This window comes from Trachypithecus francoisi, unplaced genomic scaffold (assembly GCF_009764315.1).
Source record: "Trachypithecus francoisi isolate TF-2019V2 unplaced genomic scaffold, Tfra_2.0 Lachesis_group1, whole genome shotgun sequence".
Taxonomy (NCBI): Eukaryota; Metazoa; Chordata; class Mammalia; order Primates; family Cercopithecidae; genus Trachypithecus; species Trachypithecus francoisi.
In genome coordinates this window covers 96,666,203-96,685,002 of record NW_022681454.1, presented here as the reverse complement: position 1 = coordinate 96,685,002, position 18,800 = coordinate 96,666,203, and the positions used below count along the sequence as shown (strand labels likewise).

The 18,800-nt window shown below is 35.5% G+C and overlaps 1 protein-coding gene across 1 annotated transcript in view; it reads left to right on the top strand.

Moving 5' to 3' along the window:
• Positions 1-18,800, top strand: part of STPG2 (sperm tail PG-rich repeat containing 2) — a 683,119-nt gene that overhangs the window by 414,490 nt on the left and 249,829 nt on the right. Inside the window, exon 12 of the mRNA XM_033214857.1 lies at positions 2,550-2,665. Within this exon, the coding sequence (XP_033070748.1) occupies positions 2,550-2,665 (116 nt within the window). The remainder of the gene's footprint in view (positions 1-2,549; positions 2,666-18,800) is intronic.

The window sequence follows — 18,800 nt, the reverse complement described above, 5'->3', positions numbered from 1 at the left end:
CATTATATACTAGCCATGATTCAGGCAGACTTTTCATAGGTGTTTGATTTGGAATGAGAAGTTTTCTTCCTTATGACCTGTGATTAAAATGTGACATTTTGGTATCTAAAAAGAAGATAGTTTCTGCATAATCTAGCTGTGAATCAGAGCTGATGAAGCAATGAAAGTCTTTGACCTGTATCATATAAGCAATAGCGTATGTAATTGAAAATATATTTTAAGACTGAGTATGATAAGCCTTTTTTTAATTTAAAAAATATTCTGTAGCTTAAAGCAGGCTAAGTGCGAAAATGCAGCAAGATGCATATTGAGAAGTTTTGTTTCGGGTAATGTTCCTCAAAGGAATTCCAATAAAAAGAAATCTACAATTGCATTTGAATAATTTATTTTCTTTTAATGAGTTATAGCTATGAATGTAAATAATTATCAGTTGCTGTAGCCTGATGGTAAGGGCAGAGAATAGACTATATTTCTTCACAATTGAAAATGAAAGATACAGTTACAATAGTGTTTGGATAATAACCTTACCTATTGCATTAACCTTTATAAATCTTTATGGTTAAAACTACAGTTTTCAATTAACTGACTGTGGAATAATGATGTACCCAGCTTCGGATGATAGTTTGTGTTTTTTTTTTATTCTGAGTACTGTGGTTGATGATATAAAATATATACCTTGCATAGTTTGTGTATGAATATCTGTCAGTAAAGATGTTATGTATGTATATGTGCATTATTCCTCTACACTGTAAATATAAATTATATTATTCCAAAGTTGTGTACGCTATTGTTTTATAGTAAGATGACATTGGCAAAAACACTTTCCTTATCACTTGGCATATCAAAACACATTAGCTTCCCACAAAGAACTTCAGATAGCTATATCTTAATTGAACTAATTTAAAATGACTAGGCTAGAGCCTGGATGTCCTCCTTTATTTTAAATACCAACTTTTCACTTGACATATCAAAACACATTAGCTTCCCACAAGGAGTTTTAGATACTCATATCTTCATTGAGCTGATATTAGAATGATTGGGCTAGAGCCTAGATGTCCTCCTTTATCTTAAATTTTGAAATGTCCTATATTAATGAAGCTAAAAACATTTAAAATGTTTCATACGAACCTATTAATTTTAAAATATTTTAGATTTTAAAGCATCAAATGTATTTGCCAAAGTAGGTAGATTGAATTGCATGCTTATTAGGGAAATATAGAGAAATTAATTTTGTATTTTATTAATATCATCATATCCAGTCTTCTATTTCACTGTTTATATTTATTGTCAATATTCTATGACCAAAGGTTTTATTTTCTCTCCCCATACCTTGCCTGTCTGATGCCCCCTAATTTAGTTTCTTTCACTACCATTCTTCTAAAATTATATTCCGCATATTCTACAGTGTCCTTCCTAAGTCTTCTCTCCTTTTGAAACATTTGATATAGTATACCTCTAACATTCTCTTGAAACACAAGGTTTGGCATGTGATAGACACTCGATAGTATTGTTTAAAATATGAATGAGGAAAAAAAATACCTCTCCCTGTCTTCTCTCTGTAAAGTTGTACTAGCTAGGTTCCATTCACTAGACCACGGGTCCTGTATCCCTGGGCCAAGGACCTATACCTGTCAATGGCCTGTTAGGAATCAGGCTGCCCAGCAGGAGGTGAGCAGAGGGCAAGTGAGTATTACTGCCTGAGCTCTATCTCCTGTCAGATCAGCCTGACATTAGATTCTCATACGAACTCGAACCCTATCCTGAACTGCACATGCGAGGGATCTTGGTTGTACACTCGTCATAAGAATCAAGAATCTGCCAGAATTTACTTTCTAAACTACTACTTTTCATGACTATTTAATCTAAAACTTTTAAGAGCTACCCATTGTCTATGAAAGTGGTTCTCAAAAGTTTTTAGAGATGTTGTGAATGAAAATAATTCAAATATTTTCTACTTGGGCTTTACCTACAAATTATCCTCTGGTCACTTCTGTAAGAACTTGGGGGCATTAAAGAATACAAGTTGGAACCCATTGGCTTAAGTACCGAAATCCTTATTTACGATTAGGCCCTGTTCCATGCAAACCTTCTGTTTACTACATTTGATTGCTCCATGTACATTCCTTCTTCGTGTCTTGATTTCTGTAAAGTTTAGTGCCCAGAATGCTATTAAAGCACCTTTCTGCTGTATTTCCAAATACAGTTCAAGCCCTAACTCCTCACTGAACATGTGAATGACTATTTAGGATATAAGAGTTAAGCATCTTCATTCATGATGTAAAAGTGTATTGAGAGAGTACTGCTGTTTTCTCTTTTCTGGAAATTATTGCTGTAACATATTTAATTATTAGGTAAACAGATGCCACTATCTTATGCTTATCATATTTCAAAGACATAAACCAAATGATTTTAAGCATTCAAAAAAAATGGGTTCAAGATTGTTTCTTGCTAATTTTATACATTCAAAACACAAACCTAATATTCATATGACCAAAATCAATAATTTTAAAACATACTTTATCGTAATTTTTACATTTGTTATCTCTCAGGTCCTGCAGCATACAATCCTGTTTTAAGGAAATCTTGCCCCATACCCTTATTTGTGAAAGCATCAAAGCGCTTTGAAGAGTCCAGAGAGATTACTCCAGGCCCAGCAACATATGAGGTTTGTCAGTATTTCCTTCTTATCAATGACACAAGAATAGAATTAATTTCTAGAAAGTACTACGAATGGATATCTTAAAGCCATTTCCATATATTTTATTCACATTGCTGATTAATGAAAATATTTTGACTAAGGAGATTTTTGAAGATGTAGTCTGACATTTAAAAATAATTATTTAAGAATTTAAGAATTATTTAAACAACTTTTCTATCTCTAAATATGCTTTGCAGTATTCATATATATAATTTATTTATATTCCTATAAATATTAAAGTTCACTTGTTTACATACTTGTTTGTATCCATACATTGAAATCTCTTAGTATTTATTGAAATAATTGTTTATCAGATGGCTCACAAAAAAGCCCTGTGGATCGAATAAAATTGTGTGTTGATCTTTTATTTTCTTTTAATGAACATGGATTCTGTACTTAAGTTCATAATAAATAAAGGTGTCTTTTAAGCTATGGACCTTCTGATCATAACCTGAAGGATTTTAGAAACTGTATTCACAATAGTCCTTTATTGCCCTTTTGAGAGTTAGAATGAAATAGGTTCCCCATTCCTACCCTACTAATTGTTGAAAGTAAACTATTTTATAGTGATATGTAACAATTAATTTAAGAATTAATTCTGAGTGCAAACCAAAATGAGTGTTCCTTTTTGGGACTAATGACAAGTTTATTTATGTTGAATATTTGTTTTTCTCCTTACTTAAAATGTCACAATCTAAGGCCAGGCACAGTGTCTCATGCCTGTAATCCCAGCACTTTGGGAAGCTGAGGGGCAGATACTTGAGATCAGGAGTTTGCAACCAGCCTGGCCAACATGATGAGACCCTGTCTCTACTAAAAATATAAAAATTAGCCAGGCAATGGTGGCATGCGCCTGCAGTCCCAGCTACTCGGGAAGCTGGAGCAGGAGAATTGCTTGGATCTGGGAGGCAGAGGTTGCAGTTAGCCAAAATCTCACCGCTACACTCTAGCCTGGACGACAGAGTGAGACTCCTTCTCAAAAAAAAAAAAAAAAAAAAAAAAAGAAAAGAAAGAAAAAGAAAAAAAAGTAAAAGTAAATAAAAATAAAATGTCACAATCTAAATACTTTTCAGCATTCCATCAAAGGAGAAAGTAAAAGAAATGAAAATGAGTAATTGAAGAATTGTTATCCTGTTGGCTGTTGATTCCTCCAAAAGACAATGACTAATGACTGCTAGTTAAGCAAAGCTAATTTTATTAGACTTACTTCAGAAAGGGAGAATCTCTTGAGAGTATTAGTACTATTTTCGAAGGTGGAAGTCAAGGGAGGGTATTTATATGATTTTAGGTTCTATGCTAGGTGACTGAAGGCAAGTCTTGTAAATGGGAAACTGATTAGGACTGGACAAAGTTTATGACATTTGTTTACTTTAGATTGATGAGCACAGTGAGGGAAGGACATTAAGTATTGATTAATAAGATATTGGTCTTGATAAGTTGGGTATTTTAGTTGTTCATAGTTTAATAATATTAAATTATATTACATCTATATTTGAGCAATTTCTCTCCTTAAAAGAACTTCATTTTAATGTTATCCACAAATAATAAATGTCAGCCAATCTAATGGTATCCTTTTCCATTTTGTGATGCATTCTTTGTAAAGGATGTTCCCACTAGTCTTTCTAGTATTTAAGATATTCTTGCTTTTGCTTTCTTAATATTTTATGAGTTTAATATAGTTATACTTTATGATAGGCATTTATTATGCAAAATTATTTCCCATGTCGGAGAAAACATTTATGGGTTTTATAGTGTTGTTTATTAAGGTATTCTTGAAATTTCAAACTATTATGTCCTATATTTACTGAACCTCAAGGTAACATTTCTGTTGAGAACTGAGTCTGTAATTTTTTTTGGCTTCTCAACCCCAAATTATTTCCTTGGATAATTAAAAACCTTTTTCAATAAATACTTTCTTCATAATTTTCCTTCTTTAAAGAAATTACTTTTAAGTTGATAGGTTAATAAATTACTAGGTCTCTTTATTATTAACTTGTTCTTTCATTTTAATATGGCACTCTCTCATGACTTTAGTAAGTTTAACTTGGTGCCTCCTGAGAACATGTTTGCCATAAACATTTTACTTTTTTTTAACAGAGAAAGATAATTCTAGAAATGCATAATATTGATTTAGAATTGCAATTCAGTTATACTTGAAAATTACTTAAATGTATGATCTGCCATTGAGATAGTTATACATTTTTAATGTCTTAGGTCCACAAAGATCCCCAACTATCCAGTACTGGTGGCCCATACAATTATATTTGCAAAAATCTGGAGGCTTCTTAAATTGTACACCCACATTTGTGATGTCTGCTTGCTATTTTCGTTTTTTTGTAAATTCTCTCTTGAGTTCCCCAGGTAAAATTAGTTCTCTCCCCATTTTTGATGGGTGGAGGAAGGTCAGAGTTGCTTTTGGAATATATCTTATTTTGCCCATTTTATTTCAATTACTAGCTAAGCTGTTTGTCTCTTTTTATTGGATTACCATCATTGATCTTTTTGAAGATCTAATAAAAGCTAGGGAGAAAATGTGTGTATGCTCATAACAAAAAATGTGCATACAATTTTAGAAGGTTTATTAACCTATAAAAGTTCACTTGTAATTTCAACTGAGAACTCTCAGTATTACATTATAAGTTTCATGAAGGCAATGATTTATTTAACTGTATATTATTCAGGTTTCACCTATAGAATCTGGCACCTAATAATATATTAATAAATGTTTATTGAATAAATTAGCAAAATGGAAAAGCTGGATTTTCTTTTCATAAATCACTAATTTTTATTGAGACATAAAATTTTCCTCATTGACTTATCAGTGAAAAGAATATGTATATATTCTTTTAAAATAACAGTAAATTTTATTGATTCATTCACATTCTTTTGTTGAATCAGTCTCCTGACCAAAAAAATTTTGTCACGTTTTAGACTGATAAATATCCAATTAATATAAGGCTTCAAATACAATGATCAAGTCAAATATATTGATTTTTTATTTGCTTCAAATATGTTGATTTTCAGAAATTTAAATTAGACAGTGACTATGTGAGAATATTTTAAAAAGCTAAATAGAAGAAACTTCAATGAATTTAACGTTATAAAATCCTTTAAATATTAGAAAATATTTAAATATATCTCTTAAAAAAGCAAAAATTCTGCTGAAATTAATTGAAGTTCAATAACACAATTCATTTTATGAGTATAATTTTTAATTTTTGCAGGTTACATAATTGCTTGAAAAATCTCAGTTAGAGATTAGTTTCAGAGTGAATTTTTAATAGCAGAATTGGGTAAGACAATATACGTGAGATAAAATATTACCATGTATAAATCCAGAACATGTCGAGACTTGGAATCACACTGTAGGTTTAGTTTATTACTTATTTTCAGTTCTAATTTAAAAATTGAGATTTTTATTGTTTATTACTATAGATTAACACCTTTTTATTAAAGTCAACTATATTTTAACAAAACATTTATTTGGCTGTTATTTTATAAACTAGAAATTGATGCATATGTATGATAGTACTAATTAATTCAATTGAGTCATTTACTTTCTAGTACCTTGAAATTCTTTTGACGAAAATTGTGCACTTAGAAGTTTGAATTCAGACTTCACATCACGTTTTAGACTGATAAATATCCAATTAATATGAAAATTTAGAAAAGGCACAAAAGAACAAACTTTAGTGCAATTAATTTCATTTACACATCTATTCAAGTAGTACAGAAATTAACAAAGATATATTTTTATGAAAAGAAAATTTTACTCAAATGAAAAATTATGAAGGAATTTATTTAAAAAATCCTTTTCTTAGCAGATTACCTCATTCTGGGTAATTTTAAAGAAGGAGTTAGTAGATATCTTTTTTTGTTTTTTAATTACAGAATAGAATAATTGTATACTACAGAAATGAGAAAATGCATTAACATGTATGTAATTTAATTATATTTTCACTAAAAATAGAAAAAAGTATTTTCTGTATTTCTTGTTCTCAGAGAAATAATGTAAAATGGCAGAAAGATCTTTAAAAAGTTTTCAATTTTTCTATTATTATAAATAGCCCTATAAAGATGGTTTTATACCTGATCGTTGTTCCTACTTAAGCCTAATACCTTTAATTACCTGCTAGATCTCATTTGCTTCATCTGCTCAATGATGTTGTACCAGCAATTTCTCCCTTTACTTCATTTTTTCCTCTCTGCCAAATCATTCATGTAAACATACAACCATTTTGCATTTCGTCCAATCTAAAAATATCTCTCAGCCTCATTTTTTCCTTCAGTTAAAACTTTGTTTCTATATTTTTTTTCTTTAAAAAGCTACTCAAAGTACTAGCATACGTTTATTGTTTCCATTTGCTTTTTTATTATTCTCTTTCAGTTGGACACTTATAAGGCTGTCTCCCCAACTACTCCACAGAAATGTCTCATCAATGACTTTCATAAGTCTTTTGTGCAATCCTGTAGTAGATCCTGTGTTGAATCTCATTTTACTTAACCTAGTAGCAGCATTTAATATAATGGATAATTCTTCTTGGAAATGTTCACCCTGCCCCGAGTTGGGTTTTCAGACTACCATTCTCTCTGTGTCTGAGTTGATTTTGGCTGCTTTAACAAACTACCAGAGACTCGGTGGTTTATAAACAACAATATTTTATTTGTCATAGCTCTGAACACTGGAAACTCCTAGATAAAATTTAGTGTTTTGTGAGGACCTTCTTCCTGATTCACAGACAGCTGTCTTCTTGCTGTGTCCTCACATGGCGGAAGGGCAAAGGAGCTCTCTTTTATAAAGGCCTAATTCCATTCATGAGGGCTCTACCTCAGGACCTAATCACCTACAAATGCCAACTTTCTAATACTATCACACTAGGGTTTAGGATTTCAACATACAGATTGACAGTAAGTAGAGATGGAAACAAATTTTTTAGGGCATTAGTCTCTATAGTGGTTCCTACAAGCTACTCGCAGGAGATAAGAGGGTGCCAAGTATATGTGTCTAGTCTCCATTATCTGCTTTTATCAGAAGCGCTACATTTCCTATGTTTCATATATTATATACTTGCATAAAATTATGTTAGAAAAAGAGTTCCCGTATTTATGAATAAAAAGAAAAATTCAAAGCTACAGTTACAAGGAAAAGGTAGATTCATTGGATCAAGAGAAAATAGTATACATTGCACTTTGATCACTTGATAGCTCAGATACAAGGATAAAAACTACTATAAATGTAGTACAAACATATACTGAAGAAAGCATTTATTACAGTACTTGATATACAGTGGGGCCACATGTTATAGTTATTGTTACTGTTACCTTTGTTTCATGGCTATATTCGTTTATTTCTAGTTTATAAATATGATCCTAGTCTGGTATAGGCTCTGAGTCCAAAAATGAAAAATCTCTATTCTCAAATATATAGCAATCTTGTAAGGAGAAACTATAAGCCTTTTAATTATAATAAAATAATTATTGTTTGTTAATAGGTGAAAGATACCAATATGATAAAGAATTTCTGGGTTGGGTGCAGTGGCTCACGCCTGTAATTCCAGAACTTTGGGAGGCCGAGGTGGGCAGATCACCTGAGGTATGGAGTTCAAGACCAGCCTGGTCAACATGACGAAACCTTGTCTCGACTAAAGATAGAAAAATTAGCCAGGTGTGGTGGCGTGCACCTGTTGTCCCAGCTGCTTAGGAGGCAGAGGCACGAGAATCGCTTGAACTTGGGAGGTGGAGGTTGCAGTGAGCCGAGATAGCGCCACTGCACTCCAGCCTGGGTGACAGAGTGAGACTCCAGCTCAGAGAGAGAAAAAAAAAAGAATTTCTAAGTTAGACAAAGGGAGTAAGACTTCAGAAAGTATTTTATATGAAATATAAAAGAGTAATGGGAATTTTTTACTTACACAAGCCAATGGGGCTTATTCTAGGCAAAGGAAATAGTATATGCAAAGTCAAAGAGGCACTGGAGAATACAATATCCTTGTCAAGCTTACTGTTAGTATTACTAAAATATAAAATGAATAGAATGATATTAGATATATAGATAGTATTAGATCACAGAGCATATCAAAAACACGCAGTTTTAATTTTTCTCCTCTGAACTATAGACACCAAAGATTTCTGAGTAGAATTATAATGTTATATATTAACAAAAATCAAGCAATACCCAGTTTTTTTTAAATATTTTAAGATATTTTTTCCATATTTTTTCTTGATGAATTGCTTATAAGGAATGATAAAGCATGATTTAAATTATGTATACTTTTTAATATTGAATGACAGCTTCTAAGTTTATTACTACTGTTCATATTATCTTTGTAGAAAATTTTCAATTGTAGCTATGAAATATATTTTAGAATGTGACCTAAACTTCTCCTTTTACAAACTCGGTTAGTTTTATACCATAGTTTCAATGTTTGTGAGACAGTATTTTATATTATTTGAAAATGTGATTTAAACTTTCGGTTTTAGAAATTGGTTTTGCACTTCAATTGTAAAGGTCATGGCACATTACTTAATACCCCAAAAGTGAATGTTTAAAAGCTACCTGTCATTTGTCATTCTAAAAAGGTCTTTGACTCTCCATGGACTACAACCTTGCTTTAATTCTTGTCCTTCATTTCTTCTGACAGAACTCTTGATATTCCTTTGAACTTCCTAAGTCATTAAATTTTAGGAGACATATTATGTTCTGTCTGGGAAAATCTATTTTCAGCCTATGGTATTAGGCCTTGGGATATCTGTCAGAGGTATGATCTTCTCTGGGTTGTGTTGAGAGGAATCCAGACATATTATGTAAGTAGTTCTTGTATCAGAATAGAGAAAGATCTTTGTATCTTAAGGATAACTTTCCATCCAGAAAGATCATTTGGATGATTATATGTTGTGGATCCTTTACATGGAGTTCATAAACTCTTTCATGGTGTGATGGTTAATACTGAGTGTCAACTTAACTGGATTGAAGGATACAGACTATTCAAAGTATTGATCCTGGGTGTGTCTGTGAGGGTGTTGTCAAAGGAGATTAACATTTGAGTCAGTGGGCTGGGAAAGGCAGACCCACCCTTAATCTGGGTGGGCATAATCCAATCAGCTGCCAGCACAGCTAGAATATAAAGCAGGCAGAAAAATGTGAAAGGATTAAGACCAGCCTAGCCTCACAGCCTATATCTTTCTCTCATGCTGGTTGCTTTCTGCCCTCAAACTTCAGACCTCAAGTTCTTCAGTTTTGAGACTCAGACTGTCTCTCCTTGCTCCTCAGTTTGCAGACAGCCTATTGTGGGACCTTGTGATCATGTGAGTTAATACTTAATAAATTCCCCTATTTATATGTGTGTATATATATATATATATACACACACACACACACACACAAATATACTATACTAATATACTATATATATACTATTATATATATACACACACTATATAAAGAATTTCGGGCTGGGTGCAGTGGCTCATGCCTGTAATCCCAGAACTTTAAGAATTTCTGGGCTTGGCGCAGTGGCTCATGCCTGTAATCCCAGAACTTTGGGAGGCCGAGGTGGGCAGATCACCTGAGGTCTGGAGTTCGAGACCAGCTTGGTCAACATGACGAAACCCTGTCTCGACTAAAGATAGAAAAATTAGCCAGGTGTGGTGGCATACACCTGTTGTCCCAGCTGCTCAAGAGGCAGAGGCACAAGAATCACTTGAACTTGGGAGGTGGAGGTTGCAGTGAGCCTCCACTCTATTTAGTATATATACACTATATATGCATATATAGTATATATATGCTATATTAGTGTATATATGCTAACTATATATATTACACTATATATAGTGTATATAGTATATATATGCTAACTATATATACTATATAAACTAAATATACATAATAGTATATATACACTATATATACTCTGTATAGCCAATATAGTGTATATATACTATTGAAGTATATATACTATATATACAGTATATATACTATAGAAGTATATATACTGTATACTAAGTATATATACTATATATACTTTATACTAAATATATATAAATATATGTACTAAATATATGGTATATATACTATAGTATATATAGTATATATACACTATATTTACAATATATATACTATATATATATCCGAAATATATAATAGTATAAGTGTGTATATATAGTATATATAGTATGTATTATATATAGTATATATATATTCTATTAGTTTTGTCCCTCTAGAGAACCCTGACTAATACAGATTTTGGTAACACAAGTGTTTCTAGAAGAGTAGAGTATTAAGGATCGAGTTCTTTTGCTGGTTTTGGGGTTTCTGGAGTTGGTTGCTTAGTATGATTAGCTCCCAGAATGGTAAGACTCTACTTCTAATAATATGGAGAACACTGAAAGTCCTTGGCATGAACTGTTTAGAGAGTTATGCAAAATAAATGCATTTGACACTCCTGAGTCACTGCTTGTGAGAAGCAAGGAGTCTGTGACTCTATGCATAATACTTTTGACCATATGTGGAGAATCAAGGAACATAATGAAGCTGGTTGGTTGCTCCAAACTTCAGTGGACAGAGTGATGAAAGAAAATGATGAATCTAGGGATTCTAACTCCCGGCTTCAGAAGCAGATACTCAGTCTCAAATCTGCTAAGATTGCCCTGAGTGAGAGTCTTACCTCCTACAGAGAAAGACCTGAAATTGTGGAAAAACAGACACAGCTCTTATCATGCAAGTGGCTGACGTGCAATGAAAGGTGCATGCACAGCCTCACCGGGTGTCTGCTGTTAAAGTGAGGGCATTGATTGGAAAAGAATGGAACCCTACAACTTGGAACCGGGATGTGTGGGAGGACCCTGATGAAGCTGGGGACACTGAGCTTGTAAATTTCTGATGAAGCTTTTTTTGCCAGAACAAACAGCTTCACCATCCCCAGTAGTGGCAATATCTCCTCTTTGACCCATGCTGCCATCAGCCATTCCACCTTTGTCTCAGGAGATAAACCCTGCACTGCCTGAGGCAACAGTGATGGCCTCTGGTGAGGCTGTTGCCAGGCAAGATAATGTTGATTCTCTTCAGGAGCCGCCCCTAATGCCCCTATTTGCTTCTAGACCTATAACTAGATTAAAGTCCCGGCGGGTCACTAGAGGTGCGGTTGAGAGTGTGACCCATGAAGTGGTGTGTTACACTTGAAAAAACTGCTTGGGTTTTTAACTTATATAAACAGAAATCTGGAGAACAGGCATGGGAATGGATATTAAGGATGTGGGATAATGTTGGAAGGAACATGGAGTTGGATTAGGTTGAATGTATTTATTTGGGCCCACTAAGTGGGGACTCTGCATTTAATGTTGCAGCTCAGGGAGTTAAAAAAGGTTCAATAGCTTATTTGCTTGGTTAGCTGAAATATGGATTAAAAGATGGCCCACTGTAAGCGAGCAGGAAATGTCTGATATCCCTTGGTTTGATGTAGAGGAAGGGATCCAAAGGCTTAGAGAGGTTGGAAAGGTGGACTGGATTAGTCACTTTAGACCTATTCATCCCAGCTGGGAGGGTCCAGAAGATATCCCTTGAACAATGCATTGTGAAACAGATTTGTGAGGGTAGTACCTGCATCTTTGAAGAGCTCTGTAATTGCTCTTCTCTGTATGTCATAGCTAACAATGGGAACCACCGTCACTCAACTGCAAAATTTAAATATAATGAGAGTAATTGGATCCCAAGGTGGCAAGGGCCAAGTGGTGGCACTCAACCGTCAAAGGCAAAGTGGACATAGCTACTACAATAGACAGCAGAGACAAAGCAGCAGTCATCAATAGTCTGACTTATGTAGAGCTATGGGATTGGCTAATTAATCATGGTTTTCCTAGAAGTGAAATTGACAGGAAGCCTACTGCATTCCTACTTAATTTATATAAGCAGAAACCTTCTAGGTCGAATGGACAAAAGACTAATTTGAATTATAAAAACAGAATCATGGCCCCTCAGTCAATTTCCAGACTCGAGTAGGTTTACAGACCCAGAACCCCTTGAATGATGGGGAGGCTGGGTCCTCTGGAGGGAGGACCCCACTACACTACCGACAATTTATGCTATTAATCTTTTTTCTGTCCTTCCCCATGGAGACCTCTGGTTAACTGTGCATTGGGGAAAGGGAAATTATCAGACATTTTGGAGACTGCTGGACACTGGCTCTGAGCTGACATTGATTCCAGGGGACCCAAAATGTCATCGTGGTCCTCCAGTTAAAGTAGAGGCTTTTGGAGGTAAGATAATTAAAGGGGTTTTAGTCAGGTCCGACTTACAGTGGGTCCAGTGGGTCCTTGGACTCATCTTGTGGAGATTTTCCCAGTGCCAGAATGCATAACTGGAATAGACATACTTAGCAGCTGGCAGGACCCACACATTGGTTCCTTGAATGGTAGAGTGAGGGCTACTATGGTGGGAAAGGTCAAATGGAAGGCATTAAGAGCGGCCTCTACCTAGAAAAATAGTAAATCAAAAACAATATTACATCCCTGGAGCAATTGCAGAGATTAGTGCCACTATCAAGGATATGAAAGATGCATGGGTGGTGATTTCCACCACATCCCCATTCACCTGTCCCATTTGGCCTGTGCAGAAGACATGTGGATCTTGGAGAATGACAGTGGATTATTGTAAGCTTAACCAAGTGGTCCAATTTCAGCTGCTGTACCCAATGTAGTTTCATCGATTTGAGCAAATTAACACATTTCCTGGTACTTGCTATGCAGCCATTGACTCAGGAGATGCCTTTTTCTCCATTCCTGTCCATAAGGCCCACTGGAAGCAATTTGCCTTCAGCTGGCAAGGCCAGCATTATACCTTTACAGTCCTACCTCAGGGGTATATCAACTTCTCACTTTGTGTCATAATGTTATTTGGAGAGACCCTGATCACTTTTCACTTCCGTAAGATATCACACTGGTCTATTACACTGATGACATTATGCTGATTGGATCCAGTGAGCAAGAAGTAGGAAACACACTGGACTTATTGGTGAGACATTTGCATGCCAGAGAATGGGAAATAAATCTGACTAAAATTCAGGGACCTTCTCCCTCAGTAAAATTTCTAGGGATCCAGTGGTGTGGGGTCTGTTGAGATATTCCTTCTGAAGTGAAGGATAAGTTGCTGCATTTCACCCCTTCTACAACCAGGAAAGTGGCACAATGCCTACTGGGCCTGTTGGCATTTTAGAGACAACACATTCCTCATTTGGGTGTGTTGCTCTGGCCCATTTGTCGAGTGACACAAAAAGCTGCCATCTTGGAGTGGAGTCCAGTACAGGAGAAGGCTCTGTAACAGGTCCAGGCTACTGTACAAGCTGCTCTGCCTCTGCAGCCCTATGACTCAGCAGATCCAATTGGTTGTGGTGTCAGTGGCAGATAGGGATGGTGACTGGAGCCTTTGGCAGTCCCCCATAGGTGAATCACAGCGGAAGTCTCTAGGATTTTGGAGCAAGCCCCTGCCATCTGCAGATACCTACTCTCCTTTTGAGAGACAGCTCTTGGCCTGTTACTGGGCTTTGATGGAAACTGAGCGTTTGACTATGGGTCATCAAGTCACCACAGAACCTGAACTGCCTATCATTAACTGGGTACTTTCTGACCCATCTGTCCATAAAGTGGGTCATGCACAACAGCATTCCATCATCAAATGAAAGTAGCATATAAGTGATCAGGCTTGAGCAGGTCCTGAAAGCACAAGTAAGTTACATGAGGAAGTGCTCAAATGCCCATGGTCTCCACTGATGCCACACTGCCTCCTCTCCCCAGGCCTGCACCGATGCATCTTAAGCAGGCACCACCCGAAAGTGGACAGCTGCAGCACTACAGCCTCTTTCTAGGACATCCTTGAAGGACAGCAGTGAAGAGAACTCTTCTCAGTGGCAGAACTTTGAGCAGTGCACCTGGTTATGCACTTTGCCTGGAAGGAGAAATGGCCAGATGTGCGATTATATACTGATTCATGGACTATAACCAATGGTTTGGCTGGATGGCCAGGGACTTGGAAGAAGCATAAGGAAATTGGTGATAAAGAAATCTGGGGAAGAGGTGGGTGGATGGACCTCTCTGAGTGGTCAAAAATGGTGAAGATATTTATATCCCATGTGAGTGCTCACCAGTGGGTCACCTCAACAGAGGAGCAGTTTAGTAATCAATTAGATAGTATGACCCTTTCTGTGGACACCACTCAGTCTCTTTTCCCAGCCACCTCAGTTATTGCCCAATGGGCCCATGAAAAAAGTGGCCATGGTGGCAGTGATGGAGGTTATGCATGGGCTCAAGAACATGGACTTCCACTCACCAAGGCTGACCTGGCTCTGGCCACAGCTGAGTGCCCAATTTGCCAGCAGCAGAGTCTGACACTGACCCCTCAATATAGCCCCTTTCCTCAGGGTGATCAGACAACTACCTGGTGGCAGGTTGTATTGGACCTCTTCTGAAAGGGCAGAGGTTTGTCCTCGCTGGAATAGACACTTACTCAGGATATGTGTTTGTCTATCCTGCACACAATGCTTCTGCCAAGACTATCATCAGTGGACTCACAGAATGCCTTATCCACTGTCATGGTATTCCACACAGCATTGCCTCTGACCAAGACACTCACTTTATGGCTAAAGAAGTGTGGCAGTGGGCTCATGCTCATGGAGTTCACTAGTCTTACCAAGTTCTCCATAATCCTGAAGCAGCTGGACTGATAGAATAGTGAAAAGGCCTTTTGAAGTCACAATTACAACATCTATTGAACACTTTTTAATGTTTATTGGCTATTTGTGTTTGTATAACTTCTCTTGAGAACTGTCTACTCTCGTCCTTTGCCCACTTTTTGATGGGATTGTTTTCTTTTGTCTTGCTGACTTGTTTTAAGTTCCTTGTAGATTCTGAATACTAGTCCATTGTCAGATGTATAGATTGGGAAGATTTTCTCCCACTCTGTGGGTTGTGTGTTTACTCCGCTGATTATTTCTTTTGCTGTGTAGAAACTTTTTAGTTTAGTTAAGTCCCACCTATTTATCTTTTTTTATTGTGTTTGCTTTTCTGTTCTTAGTCATGAAGTCTTGGCCTAAGCCAGTGTCTGAAAGGGTTTTTCCGATGCTATCTTCTGGAATTTGTATGGTTTCATGACTTAGATTCAAGACTTTGATCCATCTCAAGTTGATTTTTCTATAAGGTAAGAGATGAAGATTCAGTTTTCTTTTGTGTGTGGCTTGCCAATTTATTACAGGACCATTTGTTGAATAGGGTGACCTCTCCACACTTCATGTTTTTGTTTGCTTTGTCAGAGATCAATTGACTGTAAGCATTTGGCTTTATTTCTGGGTTCTCATTTATGTTTCATTTGTCTATGTGCCTATTTTTATGCCAGTAACATGCTGTTTTGGTGACTGTGGCCTTATAGTATAGTTTGAAGTCGGGTATTGTAATGCCTCCAGATTTGTTCATTTTGCTTAATCTTGCTTCGGCTATGTTGGCTCTTTTTTTGGTTTCATATGAAATTTAGGATTGTTTTTTCTAGTTCTATAAAGAATGATGGAGTCTCCACACACAATACAGTTTGATGGGAACTGTATTGAATTTGTAGATTGTTTTGGCAGTGTGATCATTTTCACAATGTTAGTTCTATGTATCTATGGGCATGGAATGTATTTCCATTTGTGATGTCTTTGATTACTTTCAGCAGTGTTTCATAGTTTTCCTTGCATAAGTCTTTCACTTCCTTGGTTAGGCATATTCCTAAGTAGTTTTTTTTTTTTTTCATGTATTTTAAAAGGGATTGTGTTCTTGATTTGATTCTCAGCTTGATAAGTGTTGGTGTATAGCAGACTACTGATTTGTTTACGTTAATATAGTACCCTGAAACTTTGCTGAATTCATTTTTCAGTTCTAGGAGCTTTTTGGGTTTTCTAGGTATACTGTCATCTCATCAGCAAATGGCAACAATTTGACTTCCTCTTTACCAATTTGAATGAAGAAATAAATTTCCTTCTTTGTCTGATTGCTCTGACTAGGACTTCCAGCACTGTGTTGAATAGAAGTGGGGAAAGTGGGCATCCTTGTCTTGTTCCAGTTCTCAGGAAGAATGCTTTCAACCTTTCCTCATTCAGAATAATGTTGGTTGTGGGTTTGTCATAAATCGCTTTTATTACCTTAAGGTATGTTCCTTCTATGCCGATTTTGCTGAGGGTTTTAATCACAAAGCGATGCTGGATTTTGTCAAATGATTTTCTGTATCTATTGAGATGATCATCTGATTTTTGTTTTTAATTCTGTTTATGTGGTGTATCACACATATTGACTTGCAGATACTAAACCATTCCTACAACCCTGATATGAAACCCACTTGATCATGGTGGATTTTTTTTTTTTTTTTTATATGCTTTGGGGTTTGGCTAGCTATTTTTTTTTTTTTTTTTTGAGGATTTTTGCATTTATGTTCATCAGGGACATTGTTCTGTGGTTTTCTTTTTTTGTTATGTCCTTTCATGGTTTTGCTATTAGGTTGACATTGGTTTCATGGAATGATTTAGGGAGGATTCCCTCTTTCTCTGTCTTTTGGAATAATGTCAATAAGATTGGTGCTAATTCTGCTTTGAATGTCTCATAGAATTCAGCTGTGAATCTGTCTGCCTCTGGACTTTTTTTGTTGGTAACTTTTTAAGTACCATTTTAATCTCGCCGCTTGTTACTGGTCTGTTCAACATTTCTATTTTTTTCTGTTTTAATCTAGGAGGGTCTTATATTTCCAGGAATTTATCCATCTCCTCTTTATGCGTGTAAAGTTGTTCATAGCAGCCTTGAATGATTTTTTTGTATTTCTGTAGTATTGACTGTAATATCTCCCATTTCATTTCTAATTGAGCTTATTTGGATCCTCTCTCTTCTTGATTAATCTGACTAATGGTCTATCAATTATATTTATCTTTTCAAAGAGCTGGCTTTTTGTTTGATCTATCTTTTTTGTTTGTTTGTTTCAGTTTCATTTAGTTCCGCCCTAATTTTGTTCTTTTGTTTCTTCTGCTAGCTTTGGGTTTTGTTTGTTCTTACTTCTCTAGTTCCTTGAGGTGTGACCTTAGATTTTCTATTTGTGCTCTTTTAGACTTTTTGATATAGGTGTTTGATGCTATGAACTTTCTTTTTAGCACCACTTTTGCTGTATCCCAGATGTTTTGATTGGTTTTGTCACTATTATCATTCAGTTCAGAGTCTTTTAATTTCCATCTTGATTTCATTGTTGACTCAATGATCATTCAGGAGCAGATTATTTAATTTCCATGTATTGACATGGTTTTGAGGGTTCCTTTTAGAATATATTTCCAATTTTATCCCACTGTCATCTGAGAGAGTACTTGCTATAATTTGATTTTCTTGGATTTTTTTTGATACTTGTTTTGTGTTCTATCATATGGTCTGTCTTGGAGAATGTTCCATGTGCTGATGAATAGAATGTATATTCTGCAATTGTTGGGTTGAATGTTGTATAAATATCTGTTAAGTTCATTTGATGTGTGGTACAGTTTAAGTCCATCTGTCCTGATGACCTGTCTAGTGCTGTCAGTGGAGTACTGAAGTCCCCCAATATTATTGTGTTGCCATCTATCTCATTTCTTGGTCCACTAGTATTTGTTTTATAAATTTGGGAGCTCCAGTGTTAGTGCATATATATTTAGGATTGTGATATTTTCCTCTTAGAGTAATCCTTTTATCATTATACAATTTCCCTGTATGTCTTTTTTAACTGTGTTTCTTTAAGGTTTGTTTTGTCTGATATGAGAATAGCTACTCCTGCTTGTTTTGGTGTTCATTTGCATGGAATACCTTTTTCTACTCCTTTACCTTAAGTTTATGTGAGTCCTTATGTGTCAGGTGAATCTCCTGAAGAAAGCAGATACTTAGTTGGTGAATTCCTATTCATTCTGCCATTCTGTATCTTTTAAGTGGAGCATTTAGGCCATTTACATTCAATGTTAGTATTGACATGTGAGGTACTATTCTATTTAGTATAGATACTATCATGCTATTTGTTGCCTGAATACCTTTTTTTTTTCCCATTGTGTTATTGTTTTATTGCTCCTGTGACATTTATGCTTTAAGG